Consider the following 24,831-nt stretch of genomic DNA (forward strand, 5'->3'; position numbering starts at 1 on the left):
GGACACCCAGGCATCAAAAAGACCAAAGAATTGGTCTTGAGAGATTACTGGTGGCCTAAACTGTGAAGAGACGTGGAAACCTACATATGAGGATGCGAGGCATGTCAAAGAACAAAGACTGACACACAGCGGAAGGCAGCTCTGCTACATCCTAACGCTATACCATCTCGACCTTGGGAACACATCTCGGTCGACATAATCACTGGATTTCCAGAATCTAAGGGCTACAATGCAGTATTAGTCGTTGTAGACCGATTCTCGAAATACATCATGCTGATTCTATGCATGAAGGAACTCTCATCAAGCAGATGGGCCAAGATCTTATGTGACGAGATCATTTTTCAATTTGGGGTCACCCCCTCCAAAGTCATCTCTGATCGGGGACCACAATTCGTATCGAAATTCATCACTGAACTATACGCAATGATGAATATTCAAGGAAATCCGTCAACGGCTTATCACCCTCAGATGGATGGACAAATGGAACGGGTTAACCAGGAACTCAAAAAGTACCTTCGAGTCTTTGTTAACCACAAACAGGATGACTGGAGTGAATGGCTGCAGTGGGCAGCATTCGCTCACAACAACTGCCAACACTCTGCAACAGGCTTTTCCCCCATCAAAGTAGTCTTTGGACGAGATGGGGAGATTCGCCCAATCGCAGTGAGGCTGTCGGAAACACCATGTTAGCCACTAACTCTTATCGACTTAGATCAACCAAGGATCGCCACTCGCACTTCGGTGGACGATGGTCTCGGAGGTCAAAGGCGATGCGGAGGAGTCAGGAGCGAACTTAGATAGTCGCGAAACAAGGAGTTCGATGTTAGGTAGATTAAACCTTAGCCGAAGCTGGGGTTCAGACCAGCTGAGGCTTTACTTAAATACACGTTGAGTAGACTAAAAATAGTACTGTGAGAATGTCCGATCAGAACCGCAGCATAGAGTAAGCCTGAATACATAAGAAAAAGGAAAAGAAATGAATAAACCGTAACATTACCCCCCCCTTAAGACTCGTTCGTCCCGAATGAGTCCTCAGTCTCCTCTCCGCTTTGTTGTGACTGACTGTAAAAGGACATGACATCGTCATCATCATTGTCATCATCTTCGCTGTCGTAATCCCAATTTTCCGTCACCCTCTGAAGGTGGTCTATATCGTCTTCGTCGTCGGAAGGAGGGTCGAGTAGGATTGGTGGGTTCTTGTAGGGTCTGTTCTCCCGCCTAGAGTCTTTGATCTCTTGGGCGCGTCGTCGTAGGTAGGAATCGCGAACCTTAGGGTTGTCGAATCGTGGATCTGTTTTCGGCGGAGTGTACTTCCAATAGTTGTCATCCGCGACCTTGTTGTCTCGGAGCCACTTCTTGTTTTTCTCTTGTAATGCGCGATCCATCGATTCCGATATCTCCACTACAAGCCGTTGGAAGGAAGAGCTGGTTGATATGGGTCCTTTGCATTGTCCAGCATCCGAGCCCGCTACCTCTCCTATCACGTTGATTTCCTCGTCGGAATGCACCGGAGCAGAACATTGGGAGGAGTAGACGGTCTCTATCTCCGTAAGGCAAGGTGTGGTTGGGTCGTGATATGTGACAGGGAGATTACGAGGTATTTTGTAGTCGATGCCAACCGTCTTTCCTCTGTCATTGACCTCCCATTGAATTTGCTGGATGCGGGCTTCATACTCATTGACGAGTTGTTCCGCATTGGCCATATTGGATCGTTTAACCCAAGAATTTTCCTCGCTCGGGTATCCCTTCCACTTCACCAGGTATTCCGTTATGGTCCGACGGGTCCGGCCTCGACCGACAACTCTGTCTCGCTGTTCTACAATTTCTTCAATCTCGTACTCCTCCTCGTCTTCTATCAACTCCGGAGGTGGTCTCTCCGGACGTGGTTGATTCGAGAATGTCGGGGCAACATACGGAGTCAGGAGTGACTCGTTGAAGCGGTTGTGGATCTTCCAGCCCGTGGGTAGCTTGAGTTCATAGGCTGATGCTCCCTTCTTGTTGGTAATCGTGAAGGGGCTGACCCGTCGATCCCCCAGTTTTTTCATAGGACGAGGGAGATGGAGGTTGGTCGCATCGAGCCATACCTTGTCTCCTACTCGGTACTCCATAGCTGCATCCTTGTGTTTGTCATAGGCCCTCTTCATCGACTCTGCTGCCTTCTCTAGCGACTTTTTGGCCTCGCCTTGCGCCTTCCCTATTTCTTCCACTAGTTCCCCCACTGCTGGAACCGTTGTCGTGCGTTGGGGTCTCTTAATGACCTCCCCATCCCTTCCGAAGATGACCTTATATGGTGAGTATCCGGTTGCTGAGTGTTGTCGGTTGTTGTGCGTGAACGCAGCCAACGGTAACCATTCGCTCCAGTCGTCCTGTTGGTCGTTGACAAACATCTTGAGGTATTTTTCGATCTCTTGATTGACCCTCTCTATCTGTCCGTCCGTTTGAGGATGATAGGCCGTGGACGGATTTCCTTCTATGTGTAAGAGTCGATAGAACTCCTTCATGAACTTGGAGACGAACACGGAACCTCGATCGGAAATTACTTTTTCGGGCATAACTCCGTAGGGTACGTAGACGTGGTCTCTCAGGATTTTAGTGAATCCTAACGATGTGAGCTGCTCGTTACAAGCAATGGGGATAATGGCTTTGGAGAAACGATCGACAATGACCAGGATGGAATCGAAACCCTTTGAATTCGGTAGCTTGGTGATCATGTCTACCGAAATGTGGGTCCAGGGACGAACTGGGACCTCATTGGGGTGTAAGAGAGCCTTCTTTGGGCGGCGATCCGCCTTGGTCCTTTGGCAGACGTCGCATCCCTTTACATACGCTTCTACGTCTCGGCGCATCCTGGGCCACCAGTAATCTCGGAGAATTAATTCTTTGGTCTTCTCGATACCTGGGTGGCCGGCGGTGACGTGATCGTGCTTGAGGGCGAGGATTTGTCTGCGAAGGTTATGGTCTATCGGTACATAGATCCGCCCATCATACCACAGCAGGTCTTGTTCGTGGGATACTCCCTTCTCATGGTTGAGAGAGTCGGAAATGCCTCGGTCCCAGCGACGTGGGTCGTGCGTAGCGATCTTGATCTTCTCGTGTAATTCTTCAGCGGTGGGCATGATCAGGGCCCGGAAGTGTTCTGTCTTGAGTACCACTATGTCCCGATTATCCTCCTTCCCTTGGTCGTGATCCGCTCTTCTCGATAAGAGGTCCGCCTTATGGTTCTGTGCTCCCGGCTTATGGTGCAGCGTAAATTGATACTCCGCTAGTTCCGTCACCCATCGGGCTTGTCGCTGATTAAGTTTTTGGGGCTTGCGGAAATACTGGAGGTTAGAGTGGTCTGTCCAGATCTCAAAGTCCTCCCTTGCTCCCATAAGGTATTGGCGCCATTCTTCGAGAGCGATCATGATGGCCAGGAGCTCTTTATCGTAGATTTCATAGTTACGCTCTGTGACGGATAGGGCTTTGGAAAGAAAGGCCACCGGGCGCCATTTCTCATCTTGCCATTGTGAGAGGACCGCTCCCACCGCTCCTTCACTCGAATCGGCCTCCACACGGAACCGCCCTTCATCCAAGGGGATGGCGAGTACTACGTCCTCCCGAAATAACTCCTTGAGCTTTTCAAAGGCTTTCTGTTGGGGTTCCCCCCATTTCCACTCCTGCTTCCCGGTGAGGGAAGTTAACGGTTTGACATGTTTACTGTAGTCTCGTATAAACCGTCGGTAGAAATTGCAAAAGCCGAGGAAAGACTGCAACTCCTGTTTCCTTCGAGGAGTCGGCCAATCGAGTAGGCCCGCAATCTTAACGGGGTCCATCCGAATCTTCCCTTCGCTGATGATAACTCCCAAGTACTCGGTTTCCTCTACTTCGAACTCGCACTTCTCCGCTTTAAGGAACAGCTTGTTCTCGCGTAGGATCTGCAATACCCTACGCACTATCCGTCGGTGCTCTGCCTTGGTTTTCGAGGCGATAAGTATGTCGTCCAGGTAAACCGACACCTCTCCCGCCGCTATGAGATCTTTGAACATATCATTCATCATCCACTGAAAGGTGGCAGGGGAGTTGGTGAGTCCGAAAAACATCACTAGGGGCTCGTAGAGTCCGCAATTGGTTCGAAAAGCGGCCTTCCATTCGTCTCCTTGCTTAATCCTCACGTTGTTGTACCCCCATCGTACATCTAATTTGGTGAAGTACTTGGCTTTCTTCAGCCGGTCCATCAGTTCCCCGATGAGCGGTAATGGATAACGGTTCTTGATAGTCATCTCGTTCAGCTTGCGGTAGTCTTGCACCGGACGAAGTTTGCCATCTTTCTTCTTGACAAAGAAGAACGGCGACGCCATGGGAGACTTTGAGGGTTGAATGCGGCCGGTGGATAAGTTCTCGTCTAAGAACCTGTCCAACTCCTCCTGTTCTGCAGGATTGAGAGGGTAGACCTTGCAGTCCAGATTGGCGTTAGCGTTGGGGATTAATTCGATGGCGTGATCCCAGGGTTTACGAGGGGGTAACTCATCGAAGTTTTCTTTGTCGAAGATGTCTTTAAATTCGCGGTATTCTTCGGGTACGATTTCCTCAAACGACTTTGCGGTCTTCTTGGCGTTTGCCTGGGCCGCTAACTCATTGGCTCTGGTTCCCATCGCTCGCACGTGGAAGGCCTCTTCAAAGTCTACGACTAAAATAGTGTCCCCTTCCTCATACTCCTCCCACCATGAGGTAGGGTCGGTGTCGGGGAGGGAGAACAGGATCTTCCGACAAGCGCAACGGGCCAGGGTAATGGCCCCCGTGGTCCAGTCAATCAGGGGGTTATGACGTTGCAACCAATCGTGCCCCAGGAAAAGAGGGGTGGAGCCTAGATCGACTACAGCTAGTTCGATCCGCTCCACGTGGTCCCCAATACGTAACCTGACTTCGGCATACTCCGTGATATCTCCTCCCTTGTTTCGGGTGCCGTCGGCATTGTAAACTGGGACGGGTCGGGCCGCCTTTTTGAGGTTGAGGTCGTGTTCCTGAGCCCAGGTGCGGTCAATAGAACTACCCGTGGCCCCGCTGTGGACCAGGGCGCTAACTTCGTGGATCTCCCTCGTGTCTAGGGTCTCCAAACGCACTTTTATTGAGACATTACGCCCTTTCCGGCCTCGAATATACATTGGGGGCTTCTGAAGATCTTCCATCCACTGCCACCTCTCCCGAGCTTGAGCGGCCGTTTCTGTCTGCTCTTCCAACTGATGACATAAACGGTCATCGACCTCCCCTCTCTGTCGCAGGTGTACCCAAACGTTAAGTGCAGCACGGGCCGCCGAGTCCGTCCTGGCGATGTGTAGAGCTCTGCGGGTCCACAAAATGCCGTGGGGCTCGTAGTACATCTCCGCAATCACCTTTTTGTCATTAGGCGCGGTGGGAGGAGACGCCCTCCTCAGGGTCACGACCGGAATGTCGGACCGTAAGTGTGCTTCTTCATCTTCTACTTCCTCCAGCGAGACCGAGGGGGTCTTCCCTCGAAGTGGCATTTGGTCACCGGGACGAGAAAGGTCCCGAGGCGGCACTTGGGCGCCTTTGGTAGTTGAGGTGGTGGAGGAGGGCTCGCTGCCCTGGGTTCGACCCCGGCCAAGGGTGCTTGTGTGCGGCGTTGTAACCTCCACAGTTGTCCTGTACTTACTGCTCTTCCTGGACCCGGCGGTACTTCGGGTAACCCTTCGCAGGGGCACACATATTGGCTCGCCCGTATGGTCCTCACTGTTGATCGCTTGGGTGACTACTGGGTGAGGGTGGTCGTCCAGGTTCACTGCCTCAGCTGCTTTTCCGGCGCATCCCGCTGGAACAGACGGCTCCACAAGCGAAGACGCAGGCCCAGTGGGCTGGGTTGTCGACCTTTCTCCCTCTCCGGGGTGACCTCCCCACGTCTGGGGTGCAGTTGGGACTCGACCTAGGGGGCTCTGCCCTCGAGGGGCTTTCCCTGTGCGGTGAGCCGGGGGTTCCTGAGCTCGGACAGCCCCTAGGGGTTCAGTGCTGGACACGGGCTGCGTAGAGCAGCAGGAATCCCCTCCTATGCCGTCGGTGGTTGGCGATTCGTTTTCTTTAGTTTCTTCTACTGGTAGAGCGGCGAAAAAATTGGTATATTGATCGTAGGGAGTACCTACACATACGGATTGAGCCTTACTACAAGTACAGGAGCGCGCACCAGTGGAAACTAAGTCCTTTGCCGACGCCGTCGAATCGCTTATTTCGATGCCGGCTGGTCTTTTGACGACTTATCGTCCTTGACCTCCTCTATCTTCGTATCTTTTCCATTCTCCTCCTTCTCGGCTTCCTCAAGTAATTGGCGGAGGCGTTGGGCGTTGGGCTTTTTGCGAGGTGGGAGTTTGACGGGAAGCCATTTCGATTTGTCCGTCGGACATTTATGGTCCCAGCTCCACCCGGTATTGCCGCATTTGAAGCATCGTTTGTCGCTTCGCAACTTGTCGATCTCCATCGGCTGCCCGGCACCCCCATAGGTTGTCCCCGTGGCATCCTTCTTATCACCACTCGACCCTTGCCCACCACCCTTCTGTGATGATTGATTGCCTTGACCCAAACCTCCCTGGTTCGAGGAGGACTTACTGCCCAGTCCTTGGGCGACTCCGTATCGATAGTTTGCGTCGATGCGTAACACTCGTGCCTTCCACTCGGCATAGGTTGTGGGGTGCTCATTGTCCCCATGCATAACCGTGTTGCGCACCGTCGGCCTGATTGCCGCTTCTACGGCTTCGAACATTTGCTTCTCATCTCTGAACTCCTCGCACTTGTGAGCTAATCTCTCGAATTTCGCAAAGAACTCCATGGCCGACTTGAAGTCCGATTGGCGGATCTTCTTCCATTCGGCCTTCCATATGGTCAATTCTGCGACTTCGCAGAACTCGCGCGTGAGGTCGTTGGAGAACTCCGCCCAAGTGGGGAACCTCCAATGCCCCTGCGGGTCCCGGTACCGATAGTATTGATCAACCCACCACTGCTGCGCGTCCCCCCGTAAGTACCCTTGCGCGAACGTGATGCGATAGGGGTTGTGCCCCTGATCGTTCATCGTGTAGTACAGGGGAAACACCGTGAAGTAGACCTCGCAGTGGTGCAGGAAGCGCGTGATGTCCGAAGAGACCCCGGTGAAATACTCGGGCTGGGTCACCAGCTTGGGTTTAACATCGTTCCAGGGGTTATTGACTGACCCGGGGGCTAGCTGCCACAGGGGTATCGGATCCGGTGGCGAGGGGACATGAGGGGGCACCGGCGGCTTGGGTGGTCGCGAAAGCAACCGCAGGCCCCGATTCTCTCCCGGGGGCGGGTAGCCCATGGGATCCGGGTATCACGGTGGTTTGGGCGGTACTGGTGGGACCATGGATTGCTTGCCCTTGTCTGGGTTCGAGGGCCCGGCCCCCGGATCGTTGTACCCACCGTCATCCTCCCCTGCTCCTCCGAAGAACCCTTCAGGGAAAAAGTCCGATGGATCAGTCGGGTGAGGCATCGGTTGCGGGCATCTGTACGGCTCGCATCCAGGCTGCGGGGCCTCAGGATTCATCATGTTCCAGACCAAGGCCGCCCGATGCCAGGTCTCCACTTCCAGGATATTCTTCATAAGATATACATCGCCCATGCTTTTGGCGTGGCGGTAATCTTCCCTGGCTTCCGAGAACAGCCAGTGGGGATCCTTCTCCATGTCCTCCATCATGATTTCATACAGTCCGTGCCAGGGAAGGAGGTTGAAGATGCCCGGCCACGGGAAGGGTCCCCTAAGAAGGACCTGCCTCACCGCTGCCATTACCGTCGGTTCGAGGGTTCGGTTTGGTGGACGACTTGGCATCCTCGGCTGCCTTCCTCTCTCGGGCGAGCCTGTCGAGCTCCTTATTCCTTCTCCATCTCCCGATGTCAGAGTCCTCGTCGCTGATTTCGGCCTGGTAGGACTCCCAGGCTCTTCTTCGCGCCTCGAGATCGGTTCCGGCCCTTCTAGTGGCTCCGGTATATCTGACTGCCGCGGCTCGTATTCTGTTCTCGACCTCGGCGGGGGTTGCGTCGGGCTCGAGGGGTAAGTCCCACCAGCCTCCGGGTCCTTGGAGTGTGTCCTCCTCGGCTCTGCGGATGCGTGTGTCATGCGCTCTTCCTTGCTCCATTCGGGCCTCGACTTCTGGGGATTCCCGGGCATCTCTAGGGAGTCCGAGGGACTCGACGTACGTGTGATATAAGAGAGGCCACAGACGCTGGGATAGAGGGACGGGGTCGGCGAAGGCTCTCGATGCGACGGACGGCTCCCAATTGGAGACTCCGGCGAGCCGCTCGGAAACGGTAATTGTTCCAAGTTCCTTGGTGTCGTACTCTGGGAACTCGCTCCAAAGCTCCCCACTCGTCGGCTCGTGCGAGGGGACGGCGGGAGCGACCGCAGGGGTCTCGGTCCTTTCAGGGACCAGGTCGGGCTCTGGTCGGGGCGCGTCTCTGGCCAGAGGAGTCTCTTGCCGGTCATCGGCGTAGACCCAACTGGTACGGGGGTACCAGGCGACTGGCTCTCCTCGATCGGTTGGCCAGGAGCCTGAAACAAGGTGTGGGTTAGCTGCACTGGTGGTAGCCACGGAGGCTCCGAGGCTAAGCTCCCCGGAGTCCTCGTCGAAATCATCTCGGGGTCTCCGCCCTCGAGACGTGGCGAGCCTGGCTCAGTCTCGTGCATCATCCGCCGCGATTCTTCTGTTCCCCCACTCCGACTCGGTCCACTTGTTCTGGGAGCGTCCGCTCCAGTTGTCTCCGGTATAGGCTGCATCTTCCTCCTCGTTCGGGTAGAGGTCACCGAGGAGGTCTTCGAGTCGGATTCTTTCGAGCTCGGTGAGCTCATCCCCTTCGTACTCGGTATCGACATCCTCTTCTTCGCCCGACTCCAAATCCCTTCCTTCTTCTCCTGGCTGGCCTGCGACTGGAGACTGAGCGAAGAGGCCTGGTAGGGGTGAGTCTCCTCCGTCGAGGAGTACCCCCTGGGTATCGGTGATGTCAACAGACTCATCGGACTCGGCGGTGGCACTTCTGTAGGAGTCGGTGCTCGATCCTGAGGATCCCGAGCTGGACTGCGACGACCCGTAGAGGGACTCTCCAGGTCCCCTGGGTGTGATGGGTCAGCCATCGTGAAGGGTTTGTTGCGATGCCATGGGAATGAAGATTATTGGCGGTGGATACGCTGGTGTTGCTGGAACGTAATGAAACGGGAGTTGTGCTCGTACGCGCCTCTGCTGGCGACAGCACCGCTGGAGGTAGTACAAAGAAGTGAACAAGAAAAAGGTTATAAAAAGCGTGGAGGCGATGGGAATGGCGTCGGATAAGGGCATCCGTCCGCTGGCTTATCTTTTGAGAGTGCCGGTGGTAAGGATAGACCATACGACGGTCAAGGCAAGGATGGTTAGGGCGGCGAGGGTCGCGATAATTAGGTTGAGGTCGGTCTCGTAGTTGGGGCCGGTCATCAACGGTGTATCGTCGTCAAAGGAAGGGTCAGTCAAGGCCAACAGTATTACTGTTAACAGTGATGCTGACTTTAAGGCTAAAGGGAAGGGTCTCATGGTGCCTCAGACAAGAGGAACGTATGCGCCGTAGAGAGCGACTAGCAGTCCTGCTAGAAGCGGAGCGGCGATACAGACCCGTATGAGAGCAAGGGTGAGGAAGACAGTTACTAGAACTGCAAGGATAGGGTCGTCAATGATGTGGGGTAAAATCCACGCGACCACAGCAGCTTGAAGTAGTAGGTCGAAGGGCGTAACCCAAAGGGCTACTGCGACAAGGAGGTGTATCGGGTGAATTTTGAGGTAAATGCTTTTTGTTGATCCAAGGGAGCGATGGCACCGATGAAGCGTCAAATGCCACTAGCGACCGTTTCGGTCAACTAGGGAATACAATGATATCAAGTCGTCGAGCAGTGTTCGTTCTCTGACGTGGCACTGGGCGGCGAAGGGTCGAGCTTCGGCTAAATGTTAGCCACTAACTCTTATCGACTTAGATCAACCAAGGATCGCCACTCGCACTTCGGTGGACGATGGTCTCGGAGGTCAAAGGCGATGTGGAGGAGTCAGGAGCGAACTTAGATAGTCGCGAAACAAGGAGTTCGATGTTAGGTAGATTAAACCTTAGCCGAAGCTGGGGTTCAGACCAGCTGAGGCTTTACTTAAATACACGTTGAGTAGACTAAAAATAGTACTGTGAGAATGTCCGATCAGAACCGCAGCATAGAGTAAGCTTGAATACATAAGAAAAAGGAAAAGAAATGAATAAACCGTAACACACCATCGGTAACTGACTTTGTCGAAAGCCTCCAGAGAGTATGCAAACAAGCGGAACACTCTCTGAATAAAGCTGCCAAGGGTATGAGAAAGGCTTATGACAAACACACTTGTCCTGCGCAAGAGTACCAACCAGGTGATAAAGTCTGGTTGGATTCAACCAACCTTCACCTTCCCCGACCAGTGAAAAAGCTAGATAATAAGCGCATCGGCCCCTTTGAAATAATCTCCAAGAAGGGGCCCTCCACGTACGAGCTAAAGCTACCACCAGGATGGAAGATCCACAACAAGTTCAATGAATGATACCTAACTCCGTATGTCCTCCCAGGGTTTTCCAACCAGGAAAAACCTCCGCCACCCAAGCCAGAGCTCATGGAAGGCGAAGAAGAATATGAAGTAGAAGAACTACTTCAGGACCGCAACCACATCATCAGTCGAGGACACAGCTGGAGGACCATAACCGAATATTTGGTCAAATGGAAAGGATACCCAGTGGAGGAAGCTACTTGGCTCAAAAGGAGCAACCTCGCCAATGCCGAAGAACTTGTCAAACAATATGAAAACAAGGAAGACCGCATAGAGGATCATGATTTGCGACACTTGGAAAACAAAGGAGGATGTATAACCACATCATCTCCTGGCTCTTCAACTGAGAGCTCAACACTCTTTCCAACCTCAAATGAGAATCATACCGATCCCTTATTCTGTGACGAGCAGGACTTTTATTCATCAGACATGGATGAAGACGTCTTCGAAAATGAGCATTCCATTTCTCCTTTAACGACTCAGATTGACCCCAGCTTCCCTTTAGAAGAATGGGGCATGTCTGCTTGGGAACAAAACAAGGACTACGAATCGGATATGGAATCTACTAACTCCCTCGACTCAGGGAGTGAGTACGTCTAAAGAACTGTCAGGATGACAGTCTTAGTCGGGGGTATTATTATGACTTTACCCCTATTTTTCTTATCTTATCTTATCCTTATCCCTCAGAACCCTGGACCTACCTATCTTATCTCTCAGACCCATGATATTCCACTGGCACACTCCTTACCCGTTTACCCAGTTGCTGTCACCCCAGTTCACAGCTGCCACATCCTGGATGACCGACAACTCGCATGCACCATCATGCTTCTCTTGATGGCATCATGCTTCTTAGTGGTTGAACAGGAGTTGACCACTAGTTGAGGGCGGTCTATGGGGTGCAGCCTATTCAGACGGAGTCCTGTGCAGATGCAGGTGATATGCACTCTTTACTCTCATTCATCGGGAGTCCACTTCTTTTAGTGTCCTCACTTCTCATTCGTTGAAAGGCACACTTCTCACTGCATGTGCCCTTGTAGATACTATTCTTAGTACAAGTCCAACATGTATTTAAGCTAGCCTATGCTGTGGCCTTAGTCCCCAGCTTCGGCTAAGGTTATATACTCTTAACTCTTACAAGCTCCTTGCTTTCACTATAAGTGATGCCTAACTTCTCACAATCTACCAACGCCTCTCTAACACTGAATCACCGAACACGAGTGACAGGATAGAGACCAGCCTTGGCTCAGATTAGAGTTAGTGCTTAACAGGAACCAGCTCATCGCCCATGTCCCTGCTGAGACATGGCCTTCTCATGTGAGTCTCACTTTTCCTCTTATCCCTGCCCATTTAATTTATGGTTCTATAGGGCCTACCATGCCTAACAGTTGGGTTACCCTTCTCTGGTGAACCTGGCTTTGTTATGACATCTCCACCACTGCCTCTCGTTCACTACCTCCTGCAGCAGGAGGTTTTGGAATCTGAGGACATCCTTTGTGCTCCACTGATCGACAAAGAGGCCTTCCCGGGTGTCATTTTTCCATGATACCCAACTCCTCTTCTGGATGATGTTGATGAGCTCGCTTCCAAGCAGGGATCCCCTACTCCTCAGCCTTGTTGCCGCCATGGTGCCCAACCCAGTGCACCAGTGACTTCAAATTTTAGCCTACTCTCTAATGGGCAGACTCTCACTCTGGTGCCAGTGCTCCCTTTTTCTCCTTGTCCGGTGGATCCTCCTGCTGGGCCTTCAACTCTGGCTCCTCCTCATACTCCTGTGCCTTGCCTTCCTTTGACTCCAGCACCTCCACCTTATCAGCTTCACATGCCTCTGTCGTCATGTCCTCCCCCAGCCTCTGAGTCTCAGCCTCCCACTGTGCATCACGGTTGCCACCACTTGGTGGCCTCTATTCACAACCTGCAGCAGATGTTGAGGGTTCCAGCCTCAACTCCCAGGAATGCCCTGCCTTTAGCTGCAACCTTCCTTGATCTCAATTGCCGGGTGTAAGTCCTCTTTCCTTTGATCATTCCTCCTCACTTTTCTAACAGCTTTCATCCTCCAGTACTGCCAGTCTTCCAGTGCTGTCTACTCTGCCGATGATGTGCTCAGTAACGGTGAGCGACTAAGACTAGTGGATAGATAGTGAACTTTATCCTACCAAACCTCAACCACTCCACACAAATCACCAATTATATTGAGTTCGGGTGTTTTGAGTACAATAGAAGCACTCTGCAGACTTCAATAAATCAGGAAAAGGTTGTTCAAAGACTTGTATTTGGTACTAGTGAGCTGCACAAGATGTAATACTCGCACTAGCGGGGTTTTAAGACACAATTGAGTGAATAGTGACTTAGTTTGAGCAACTGCGCTCGGTCTGACTCTGATACTCCGAAACTAGTGGCACTCTGGGCCAAATACTGGGTCTCACAAGTGATCTACACTTGACTAGCGGCACCCTAGGCTCGACTAGTGGCACTCTTGGCCTAAGAACAAATACTTTAACTAACTTCGAAATGCTCTGAGTCACTCCAAGACAGAATAACAACTTTAAGACACTTCAATTTGTTCAATACTATAGGTGACTAAGTGACTAGTAGACACTTCATCGAGGTTAAGCACAAAGGTCTTTAATTGGGGCACTAGAATACAGACTAGTAGGTCACAATGGCGGGGATGGCTTGCCTGCTTGTGAGGCCACCCCTTCTACTACTTATATACTACAGAGACAGGTACAGAATAAATATAAATAAATTCTTTAGGGGTAATATTGGTAAGGATGTCTTGGCTAGTCATGAAATATGGTGAATAATCACACAATAGTCAGCCTAGCCTGTTCTTTCTGTCAGATAGCGGGTCGAGGGACTCCGCTATTGGGTTGTTTCCACACCCTTTGCCCAGCAGTGCTCCACTAGTGACACGGCTATATGAATAGTTGGGTAACTGTGCCTGTAGCAACTGCTCGATCATGATTGGGGCACAGCCCAGCTATACTAGTGCTGATCGCATGAGATCTGTATCACACTAGCCAGATCTGGGCTAAGGGTTATGCCTTTACTGGTTCATTTCTAAGTCCTTTCAGAAGTGCTCATGTGACTAGTCATCCTGACTTAGGTGTTCATGCCCAGATTGGTCCACTAGTGACTGAATAGTTGAGATCTGTGTGGGTTCTTACTTCTTGTTTGGGCGCTAGCAGCTGTACTCTTTACTAGTGACCATATTTTACTAAGTCATACTAGCTTTGGAGGTGCTAGTCTGGTCAGCTGGTAAGGCTGACCCACTAGTGGTATCATTCCTAAGTCCTGACTCAACTAGTAGCATGCTAACTTGACTATCAGTCCGAAGTCTCAACTATAGCCCTTGATATATGACTAGTATAGGATAGACATGCAATAGTATTGTTATAAAATCGCAAAATCTAGGTGTGAATGCATAGACGGCATATCACCGAGTAAGTGGCTGAATATCCTATCCTAACTTAGCAAGCTCGCTAACTCAGGCTCTCCTCCTTCTAGCTCCTGACCCTAGGCATTGACCTCAACCTCAGAGTGTGAGTTCTTCCTCTCATTCTCTGTCTCTGGTCGCTTACTCCTTTTATTTCCAGCTGCTACCCCTGGACTCAAGACTTCCTCAGCCAAGGGTGAGTGGACTCTGAGTTCTGTTCTAGTTCTCTTGCTAGTTACTCACAGTCGCTATTCACTTCTCATTGTTTTCTACCCCCATGCACCCTGCTCTGCCTATGGTGATGTCAAGCCGTACTTCTCAATGCCAGCTCCATGCTCAAGTGAGCCCTCCCCTGCCTCTGGTTGTTGGGAATGGGGAGTTTTCTGCAGCACCTGTCCCTCCTGCTTTACAGGAGATCAATTCTACCCCACAGCCTCAAGAGCCGTTATTCTTCCCAAGTTCTGAGAAGGACGATGGTCATCATCCTCCTTCTCGGTCTCCTCAGCCTCCATCTGACTTCAGTGGCACTGGCGATCTCTTTGATGATATTCCTGTCATCAAGGAAGCTCGGGCACCTTCACCTGAGCTTGTCCATGATGCTGTTTCTGGCAACCTCATCACTGATCATGACTTTGATATGGGATCTCCTGTTGTGGAGGTTTCCAAATGTACTACCCATAGCAAGGGCAAAGGGAAGGCCGGCACCTCTCCTTCCAGGAAGAAAAAGCTTGCCCAGAAGACCAAGGCTCCACCAGCAACTCCTCCTCAGGCTGCAGAGTCCATTCGTTCCCCTCCCCCTTTCTTGTGTGTCCATACATCTGCTCTCCACCATACCATTGCCTATCTGAGCCCCACACCTGTGGCTGGGCCCTCTCATCTAGCCAAGTGCAAGAAGCAGCTCCAAGCTGCTAGAGTTCCAACTCTGCCGGTGGAGGATTCTCCTCCTCACATTCCTCTTACATGCTCGTGTGCTGCTGCTACCAAGGCAGCTGTTCTTCCCCCTATCGTTGAGCTCCCTGAGGAGTCAGAATCAGGCTCCAATGATGATGTGCCTCCCAAGAAGAAGCACAGGATTTCTGATGCCAAGAAGGAGAAGAAGGAGCAGGTCTCACCTGAAAAGGGGAAGGCCAAAAAGTGAGCTCACAAATCTGATACTTGTTATATGCTTAGCAAGCCTGGTGCTGGGACTGAGGTTGCTATCAGCCGCCACTCTACTAGCTGCTCGGAGCTCGAAGCCTTAACCTTTGAAGATATTCGTGAGGGCCCTGCTGCCTTCTTCAAGTGAGTTTCTTTCTCTGCTTCCATCTTCTCTCCATTATCTCAATCATCATGTATCCTAGGCCCGTCTGGTATAGTGACAAGAATGGCATCTTTGGTGCATGCTTGGATCCCTTCCCTTATTTTGTGCAGGCTTCCAATGTGAGTGAGCTCACTAGCTTTGCCTACTTCTCTCTGACTTTCCCTTTTTCTTTTCAAGGTTTCTGGTGACTGCATTCCCTGCTTGACTAGGGATCTCAACTGTACCTGGATGAACCAATTCCCAGGTGCATCCTGTGATCAGTGCACTCATAGTCATCATGGCAGGTGTTCCACCTGATACACCGCTCAAGAAATGAATAAGGTGTCTTCAAAACTTGCCAAGTATGTGAGGTACCATGTTGGTTGTAAGCATTCTCTTCTTATTTTTCCTCTTTTTAGCCTGCTCACTAACTTTTGTCACCATAGCAATGGAGTCTGACCTAAAAGAGCTCCGTGCGCTTAACCACAACCTGGAGCACCTTGACGTGCTCATGCAGCGCAACTTCCTGCAGTGCAACCACCTGATCTGCCAGCTCGTGGATTCTCTCGACCAGATCGCCAGCCATGAGAACAGTAATGCCATCATTGAGGGCCTAGCTTCCACCTATGAGGAGGTTGCTAGTTTCATCATTAGTGAATAGCCCGAGTAAACCCCCAGGTCCATGAAGTCAACCCATACCTGTACCCGTTAGGGTTTTGACCCATAATGGCAGGTATGGGTTATAAGACAGGTCAACATATTTTAATACGGGTACATGGGTACACAGGTGAACAGATAAAGGCATCATATTCATGACAATACAGATGCATCTACTGTGACAAGATAGCATCCCACCCATCAGGCATGAGAATATCTCCATTCTCATCACCCTCTGCCTCAGGTACCTCAGGCATTAGTGCAACTGCCTGAATATCATTGTCCTCGATAAAGCCCAATATACTCCAATCTCCAAGACACATCAAAGCCTGGGATGTCTGTGCCATTAACCTATTGCGAATATGTGTAATGAGGAGATGACCTTGACTAAAAACTCATTCAACATCAACAGCTGTGGCTAAATCAACTCAGATGGCCAGCTGTTGTCATATCAGAAATGAAAACAACACACCAGGAATCATCAAGTAGTCAAGGGCCATCCTTGAGAGGCAAGGGTAATCACTGCTTTTGTCATGCCACCATTGAATCACATCAGCAGTGAATTTGATGTCAGAGGAGAGATACTGCTTCAGCTCATCCTGAAGTTTGCCACATTTGGGAGGTCAATCACTATCCAGATCGTTGAATATATTGCTCAAGGCCTAAAGAAAGTCCATTTAACAAGGTCAGCATGGCGGAATGAATAAGATAAAATACCACACACCTGTTCAGCACCTTTTCCTTTGGTGTCCACTGCCAGGGTATCCTCCTCAGTTACATCCAACACTCTATCCTTATACTTTTTCTCAAATTCTGTCTTCACTAATTCTTCAGCCTCATTTATCCAGGCTAACGGCCACTGAGCGTCACGGAAATAGGTAAGTTTTTGGCAAGAGTGCAAGACTACAGTCATATCAGAAAAGCACTTAATCTCATAAGCAAAAGCATGTACCCATGGCGATCTGATAAAGCTTCGACTGGTCAGTCTTGTTGTAGTATACATTCAGAGTGTCCTTCGAAATGGTAAGCACTGCACAGATAGGTGCTGAAAATTTGATGTCATCGAGAGCAGCAGTGGCGAGAACTTGGTCTATATGATCCATAGCAGGGATAACTGTTGTGAGGCTTGGTGTCAAGCAGGAAAAATACAGTGTCACATCCTTCAGGACCTGGTAGCCAGAGGATGGACATTTGAGTCAGAAAATTTAGGCTTATGTCAGCAGTCACACACCTGCAAGATATCATGCAAGTCCTTGATAACCACCCACTCTGCTCTCGACAACTTGAATTCATGTAGTCCATTATCCTGGTCAGCTGTCATCTTCTTTACTGCTTCTTTGTATTCCAATACTGTATTGATCATATCAAACGTCAAGTTCCACTGTGTGGAGACATCACAGGGCAGGATTTTTTGCTTGAGACCATCCTGTTCAAGAATCTCCTTCCAACAAGGAAGAAGTAACATGCTGGAGTGAATGATTTTGAACAGGAGCTTTTGAAGCTGGCTTTATTTATCAGAAATGGTGCATCTATTTGAATCCTAGAGATAAATCATGCCTTTGCCAACACCAATTGAACAGGTTTTATATCCTGCTGCCATCATTCATGGTCCTCATCACTGAGCCTTGTCGTCACATCAACAAGACCTTCAACATCATCAGCTTCAACCCCACTACCATTCACCTCGATGTCCCATAAGCGAGCCTCTAGTTCCTCAATCTCAATACCACCAACCAAATCATGCAAGGCTTGTTCAGCATTGTCATCTGGAGCCCCATTATCATTGGACCTGTGCCCAGGAGGGTCAAACTGTTTTAATAAACTCTTGGCCACAAGGTTCACAATATGAGCAAAGCAACAAGTGCAGCTGGCTTTGCCAGCAAATGAAGGTATGTCATCAGACTCTCCAAGGGCATCGATCATAGTATCATTGTTGCTAGCGTTGTCACAGGTAATGCTTAGAACCTGCAAGTTCTCTTCAGCGATGACTTCTGATCTTAATGTGATGTGCTTACCTTTTCAGTAACTCCAAAATCTTTTAATACCTGTTCAAATGCCTCTGCAAGATTATCCCCTGAGTGCGACTGATGATGAGGGTTAGTTCTGATTAACATATGAAAAGGTATGTTCAAATTACCTTTGCTACTTCAATGAAGTCTAAAAGCATGCATATAGGGTGACCATCATGGATAAAGTGAACCATGAATGTGATGAAGACTTGATGGTTTGGTGATGTCCAGGCATCAGTTGCAAAGTTTAATTCACCATCGTACTCCTGCAGTGTTAACATGTTAGCTTCATTCCTAGATTGTAGGTTCAAATACCTGAAGTAGCTTTGCAATCTGCTGACATGTTTTTGCAAAAATAGTCTTAGCATCACAAGATATTGTCATGGGGTGGGGAGGGTAATATGCTGGGTGGCCGGTCTTCATCAGACAGTTAAAACCATGGTCCTTGACGATGTTGAATGGCCGCAGGCTTTCAGAAACCCATCATACAATTTCCATGCTACAGAAACAACATGAGTCTTCTAAATATACCATATCATTGTTGTGAAACACTTACCACATCTCAGTCTTGGTGTGAGCATGATGGGAATATGTTACAGCACCTTTACCCTTCAAGCATTCAAACATGGAAGTAATTGTTCTGTTATTCTGGTGAGCTTTGACAAGTCTGCGAGCACTCTCCAAATTTTCAATGTTATCAGCCATATCCAGAACATCAGTACCCCAGCAAGAGCGAATATGCTTACGCATATTTCCCATGGACTCTTTGTCAGTAGTATCAAGATAGCATGCAATGCCCTGCTCACACTCTTTCGCAGCACAAGAAAACACATGACACTTGCACCCATGATGGTACTCAATGGCTGGAATAGGATGGAAAAATGCATAAGCAGAAGCGGACCACTTTTTCATCATACATTCTGATGTTGCAATTAGTATTAGCACTTAGTGCCAATAATTACATACCAAGCTCAGCTTCATCCATCTCCTCATCCATGGCTTGAGCCTCTCGGATGGAACTATGGTCTGAGTCCAAGTCTGATGGGTCCTCAAGTGGAGGCAGGTCAGCATCTGAGGTACGAGATAGCAGTGGTGCAATGGAGGGTGATTGGGCATGAGGAGGATCTTCCAATGGGGCAACTGATGGGGCTATAGGAAATTGGTAGGTGATATTCAACATGGAATGAACAGGTACTCACGAGGTGATGCGACAGTCTTTCTGCCTTTGATGACACCTGATGTGATCTTTTTTACCTTTTTAGTGATATTTTTGATCTTCTTTTTGGCCTTCGAGATGGTGGACGAGGCAGAGTTAGTTGACATAGTAGACTGAGCTTTTCCTGCTTTGCTCCACTCCATCTCAGTGCACTTGTGCTTGCCAGATACCATGTCAGGAGGGTCTTCAGCAGGTGCCATGGTAGAATAACACAAGTACCAATGGCTGGAAATTTCTGCGCTTTATTCACCTGTTAAAAAGTTTAATTATCATACTGTACAGTTCTATCTGGTGGCTCAGTCAGCAGTATGGGACTACCCATGGAAGTAAATTCTGTGCGGGTTTCATCGGGTTCATAGTGGGTATGGTGATGTAGACCCATACCCATACCTGTGAATACCCATACCCATGACCCAGAAAAACCCACAGTACCTGTGCTATACACTATTCATCGTCGATGATGGCATTCAGTGCTCCCTTGGTCATCTGCTCAACCTGTCGAAGTCTGGGGAAGCCTCTAAGTCTGGTGCTTCCAAGTCTCAGTCCTCCACTCCTGCTGATGAGTCTGAGGAGGATCTGAACCCTGAAGACTCTTCTTCCAGCAGTAGTGGTAGTGGTAACAGCAGCTCTGAGGGTTAAGCACCTTTGTAGAGTATCTTTGTGTGTGGGCCTTTCCATATCTCTCCTCTAGTATGCTCCTTTGTCTTTTTGTGTAACGCACTAACTTGGATTGCTTGACGTTTACCTCCAAACTGTCACTCACGTTCAGTGATTCAGTGTGATGGAGGGTGTTGCAAACACTAGGTTAGGTGTTGGAATGTCAAGTGTCGCACATCATGGTGCAGTCAACATCGGGATCTTCAGTAGGAAGCACCGTTCATCTGTTCTCCTCCTTGGCTTTCCTTATTACATCATATTGCTTCTATTAGTGTACACGGCATGTAGATAAATAGGTAGACAAACGATGATGACCCTCGCCTGTTTGCGAGGGTTCCCTGCTATATCCAGGTGAGCGGCTGGAGAATTACCACTTATCTCAACATTAGGGACAATAGTCCTTAGTCTTTGAAGCAGGGAGTTTCTGCATGAAAAGTTAGAAGTGTATAACTTTAGCTGAAGCTGGGGCGTAAGACCACAGTGAGGCTGTCTTTAATACACGATGGTATTTACTGGTATGTATACTGTCCCAATGCAGCACTGCCTTCTGTATCATATGGTGCTTGGTATAGGAGAAGCTCTCCCACGAGTAAGAAGACTAGCATTCATATGGTGCTATCTTCTGAGAAGTGTACATGGCACCCTATCCATCCTAGGATGTGATCAGAGTCAACCTAAAGAAGCATGACTGGGTGAAGGAGGGTTGGGCCTATAGTCGTGTGATCAGATCTATGGGCCATCAAACGGATCATACATGTGAACAGTGGATCATGCGTGTGATCAATCAGGTCATGAATGGTGCAGATCAGGTATGAGGAATGATGATGAGAGTTGAATGATGAGTTGACAAGATAAGATAAGATAAGACAAAAAATAAGGGTGAGTTCATGACATTTTGTTATCTTCTTGCAGCCCTTAAGGCTTTTTATCAAAAATCTCTTGCTGCTCCTTGTCCTGATTTTCATGTGCGATCTTAGAAAGCAGTAGCAGGATAGGCATAGGAATCCTGCTGGTAAAGCAACATGGCTCAACTTAGAACAGATTCAATTCTCATCTGTAGCAATCAGACAAGACTTCCGATGTAGAGTAAAAAGACCTGAAGTAAAGAAATTACACTCTTACACCACTGCCACGGAAGACGATCAGGCAGTGATTTGGTGATGTCATCGCCTATGTGGCCCTGCATCAGAACTCTAAGTCCCTGATTTGCATTAATGCCATATCCATTCACATCTTGGCGAGCGAGCTCACTACTTTCTTCGGGCTTGTGTGGTTTCTCTGTCTTTTTCAGCGTCTGTCATCTGTCTTGTATTTAGAGTTTTGTTTTCTGGATACCAAAACTCTTTGTTCATTCCTTCATTTCTGTCCATTTTGGCACTGGTCTTTCAGTCAGTCACCATTTCTGTGGACTTGTTTCCATTCTCATTTCAAATGTTTGACATTTTTGCCTAAGTGGCTGCTTTTTTGCATGTCAATATCTCTTTGAGTGGTGTTCATAGAATCGAAAATTTATGTCCTAATTCCACATACTATTAAAGGTATACTGTGTATACCACTATATCCCCCACACTAAAAGACATTGACTGTCCTCAGTCACTAATCTCTTCAAGACTGACTCTAATCTTCACCTATCAACCCAATTTCAAATCTATCAAAGCCCATTGTACTTTGATTTTCATTGTTCCCTCAGACTTTGCTAGGTTGTGAAGTTTTCTCTCTAAGTTGCAACTTGTTTGGGATTAACTTTTTAATCTTTCCATTTGTGGCTGCCACAAGTACTGGTATAAAAGTGAGGCCAGTCCACTGATGGTTTTCATCCCAAACAATTCATTCTTCTTAGACAGTACTCGTGCTTTCTATATTTTTCAGCCAAAAACACTCTCTTCTCTCATCATGTCTTCAACTTCTGCTCCTGCTATGCCCTTTGTCGCAGTGAAGGCTGTCATCACTCAGCTCTGCCAGAACCTCAGTGTTACTGCTGCTGAGAAGATGGGCCAGCTCCAGGAGTATACCGTAAGTCTTTAGTGAGCTCACTAAACCTTTGTGGCGTTTCTGACCTGATTTTGCCAGGATCACCTTGAGCACCACAAGGAGGAGCTTATCAAGGACAAGGAGTTTCATGAGACTATCTTCAAAGCTCACAGTGTGATCAAGAAGAAGTTTCATACCAATGCCTCCAAGCAACCCATCCACAAGGTCCTCAAGACCATTACTGGTTGGGTGCAGTTGGAGCATCAGTCGGTAGAGGCTTCTCCTGTTGCTCCTATCCCTATGGGTCCTTGTCATGAAGTGAGCTTTCTATTTTTCCATCTTCTATCTGTCCCTAATTGCTTCTTTCTCAGTCGAACTCCACTCCTTGCAGCAAGGGCAGGTCCCATGCAGCTAAAAAGTCTGCCGCCATCGTTGACACCGATTCCAATGATGATGATGGTGATGACAAGGTAGCTGAAGCTTCTGATTCTGATGAAGATCCTGTTAAAGTATGGTTTCTCTAGATTTTGTGTTCCCTTATTAGTGCACTCACTAATGGCCTTTTCAAAATGGTCATCGATGACGACAATTCCAAGGCAGCCACTACCAAGCTTCCCAAGTTCTCCAAGGGAAAAGCTGGCAAAGCTTCTGTGGGCAAGAAATGCAAGGAGCCTTCTAAGGTGGGTAATTTCCCTTATGTACAAGATATCCCCCACACTAAAAGCTCTTCACTCCAGGAGGAACCTTCTGCCTGCTTCCATTGTGGTGGAAACGATCATTCCCTCCTCAACTGCACTGCTCCAGGCACCATGAGTTGTTATTTTTAGTGAGCTCACTAATTCTCCCACTAATCTTCAATTTCCCTAGGCTTCTTTGGCCAAGCAGTACTACAAGGACAGCGATCGTGAGTCCAAATGTTCTCAGCACGCCTTCCCATTGCTGTCTGCAAGGGAGTACTACCCTTCTAAGAGGTCCAGCAAATGTTGGTTGGCCTCCATTCTTGGTCTGGTCAGCACCGGTTTGTGTCTTCCTCTTCTTAATGTTTATTCCTCTTCTGATTCGAGTCCTTCAGCTGCCAGCAAAGTGGGAAGTAACACCCTTAGCAAGGCTCTTTGCTCGGCACAGCAAGGGTCATCTGTAGATGCCCTCTGTGTCGAGTCCTTGGATCATCTGGCCCAGCTTGAGAGCGCTGTTATGGGGGACTTGGTCATTATCCAGCACACTATCTTCGCTGCTGAGAAACAATGGGCTGTTATGGATCTCATGACTTTTTGGGTCTGTACATGAGTCAACATACGCCTACTCTCGGCCTACCAGTATTTTCTCTTATTTTCTCTTTCTTTCTCTATTCTTCTTGCTGATACTAGAATACTGTGGAACATTATAGAATAATAATGACTCAATGCCTTACTAGTGGCATATAAATATTGTCTTTACCGTTTGTTAGCCACTAACTCAAATCGACTTAGATCGTACTAGGATCGCTACTCGCACTTCGGTAGACGATACACTAGCAAGTCAAAGGCGACGTAAGTCGATGGGACACTTAGACAGAAGAACAGAGTTCGATGTTAGGTAGAATAAACCTTAGCCGAAGCTGGGGTTTAGGCCAGCTGAGGCTCTGCTTAAATACACGTGAGTAATCTAAAAATACTACTGCGCAGTCAGTCCGTGATGATCGCGCCGCGTAATCCGGCTGACTAAAGAAAAAGAAAAGAAAAGAAAAGGAAAGAAAAAGAAAAAGAAAAGAATAATCGTAACATTACCCCCTCCTTAAGACTCATTCGTCCCGAATGAGAATTTGTCTCCTTCCTTCCACACAAGCGAGTTGAGGGGCTCCCTTCTGCTTTAAAACAGGATCGATTGGACCTCCGCTACCCCATAAAAAGTCGCAACGGTGGGTTCGGCCTCTGACCCTCTCTCCCCCTGGACTTAGGTTCCTATTAAATCCTAAGCCACCTTGCGCCGGTTAGGCCTCAACTGTCTGTCGGGATCCGCGATCCCTAAGGGTTCAATGCTCGTAATTGAGCGGTGGAAATCCCCTTCTACACCGTATGTTGGTCTCTAAAAGTCATCCGTCTTGAATGACTCCGTAGAGTTTTCGTTGCTTCCCCCTGAGGTAGAGTCTTTGGATTCGGAGTAGAACGAGAGGTCGTCTTCATCATCGTTGTCATCATCTTCCGAGTCGAAGTCCCAATTTTCATAGATTTTTTGTAGATTTCTGAGGTCGAGTTCGGAATCCTCATGGTCGGGGGTTTCTTCCACGACCGGTACCCCGTCTGCTTCTTCTGCGGTGACTTCTTGTATGGCGAACGATGATTGTGCGTCAGAATGTCTTGGATTGGTACATTCGGAGGAGTAAACCGTTTCCACGTCCGTGACACATGGGGTATCCGGGTCGTGGTACGGTGTACGAGCGTCCGGGGGTATTTTGTCGTCTTTCCCGACGGTTTTCCCGTATTTGTTGACCTCCCAGTGAATCCGCTGGAGACGCGCTTCGTATTCGTTTACGAGTTCCTCTGCGTTTGCCATATCTGACCGTTTAACCCAGGAATTCTCTTCTCTCGGGTATCCTCGCCACTTTACTAAGTATTCTGTGATGGTGCGGCGAGTTCGTCCTCGTCCTACAACCTTGTCCCGTTGCTCCACTATTTCCTCGATTTCGTATTCTTCTTCGTCGTCAATCAACTCTGGAGGCGGCCTTTCGGGACGTGGTTGATTAGGAAACGTTGGAGCGGTATACGGTGTCAAGAGTGACTCGTTAAAGCGATTGTGGATTTTCCATTTTATCGGCAACTTCAATTCATAAGCCGAGGCCCCCTTTTTGGCCGTAATTGCGAAGGGGCCGACACGACGGTCCCCAAGCTTCTGGGTCGGACGCGGGAGATGAAGGTTGGTCGAATCGAGCCATACCTTATCTCCTACCCGGTACTCCACCTGCGGACGTTCTTTCGTTTGTCGTAGGCCTTCTTCATGGATTCTGCCGCCTTTTCTAACGATCTCTTGGCCTCGCCTTGGGCTTTCTCTATTTCTTC

The 24,831-nt window shown here is 49.2% G+C and overlaps 3 protein-coding genes across 3 annotated transcripts; 1 reads left to right on the plus strand and 2 right to left on the minus strand.

Moving 5' to 3' along the window:
• Positions 1 to 10,637: 10,637 nt before the first annotated feature.
• EV420DRAFT_1642965 (uncharacterized protein) lies at positions 10,638 to 15,947 on the plus strand (the record flags this gene model as incomplete). The annotated part of the gene is made up of 14 exons (XM_060477432.1): positions 10,638 to 11,161; positions 11,840 to 11,885; positions 11,938 to 12,099; positions 12,163 to 12,441; positions 12,490 to 12,569; positions 12,629 to 12,680; positions 14,092 to 14,113; positions 14,168 to 14,203; positions 14,253 to 15,141; positions 15,178 to 15,288; positions 15,348 to 15,426; positions 15,485 to 15,551; positions 15,618 to 15,671; positions 15,733 to 15,947. 14 exons carry the CDS (start codon positions 10,638 to 10,640, stop codon positions 15,945 to 15,947), a joined length of 2,616 nt encoding a protein of 871 aa, XP_060330899.1.
• A 651-nt stretch (positions 15,948 to 16,598) lies between these two features.
• On the minus strand, positions 16,599 to 17,264 carry EV420DRAFT_1270382 (uncharacterized protein; the record flags this gene model as incomplete). The annotated part of the gene is made up of 3 exons (XM_060467567.1): positions 16,599 to 16,846; positions 16,896 to 17,112; positions 17,175 to 17,264. The coding sequence occupies 3 exons, from the start codon at positions 17,262 to 17,264 to the stop codon at positions 16,599 to 16,601; spliced, it is 555 nt and encodes a 184-aa protein (XP_060330900.1).
• Positions 17,265 to 17,994: 730 nt separating this feature from the next.
• On the minus strand, positions 17,995 to 18,873 carry EV420DRAFT_1252545 (uncharacterized protein; the record flags this gene model as incomplete). Its single annotated transcript, XM_060466739.1, has 4 exons — positions 17,995 to 18,027; positions 18,081 to 18,218; positions 18,268 to 18,421; positions 18,509 to 18,873. Coding segments are annotated over 4 exons (690 nt in total), but the record flags the coding sequence as incomplete, so codon positions are not given.
• Positions 18,874 to 24,831: the final 5,958 nt, after the last annotated feature.

Source organism: Desarmillaria tabescens, assembly GCF_030435595.1.
Source record: "Desarmillaria tabescens strain CCBAS 213 chromosome Unknown EV420scaffold_17, whole genome shotgun sequence".
Lineage (NCBI taxonomy): Eukaryota > Fungi > Basidiomycota > Agaricomycetes > Agaricales > Physalacriaceae > Desarmillaria > Desarmillaria tabescens.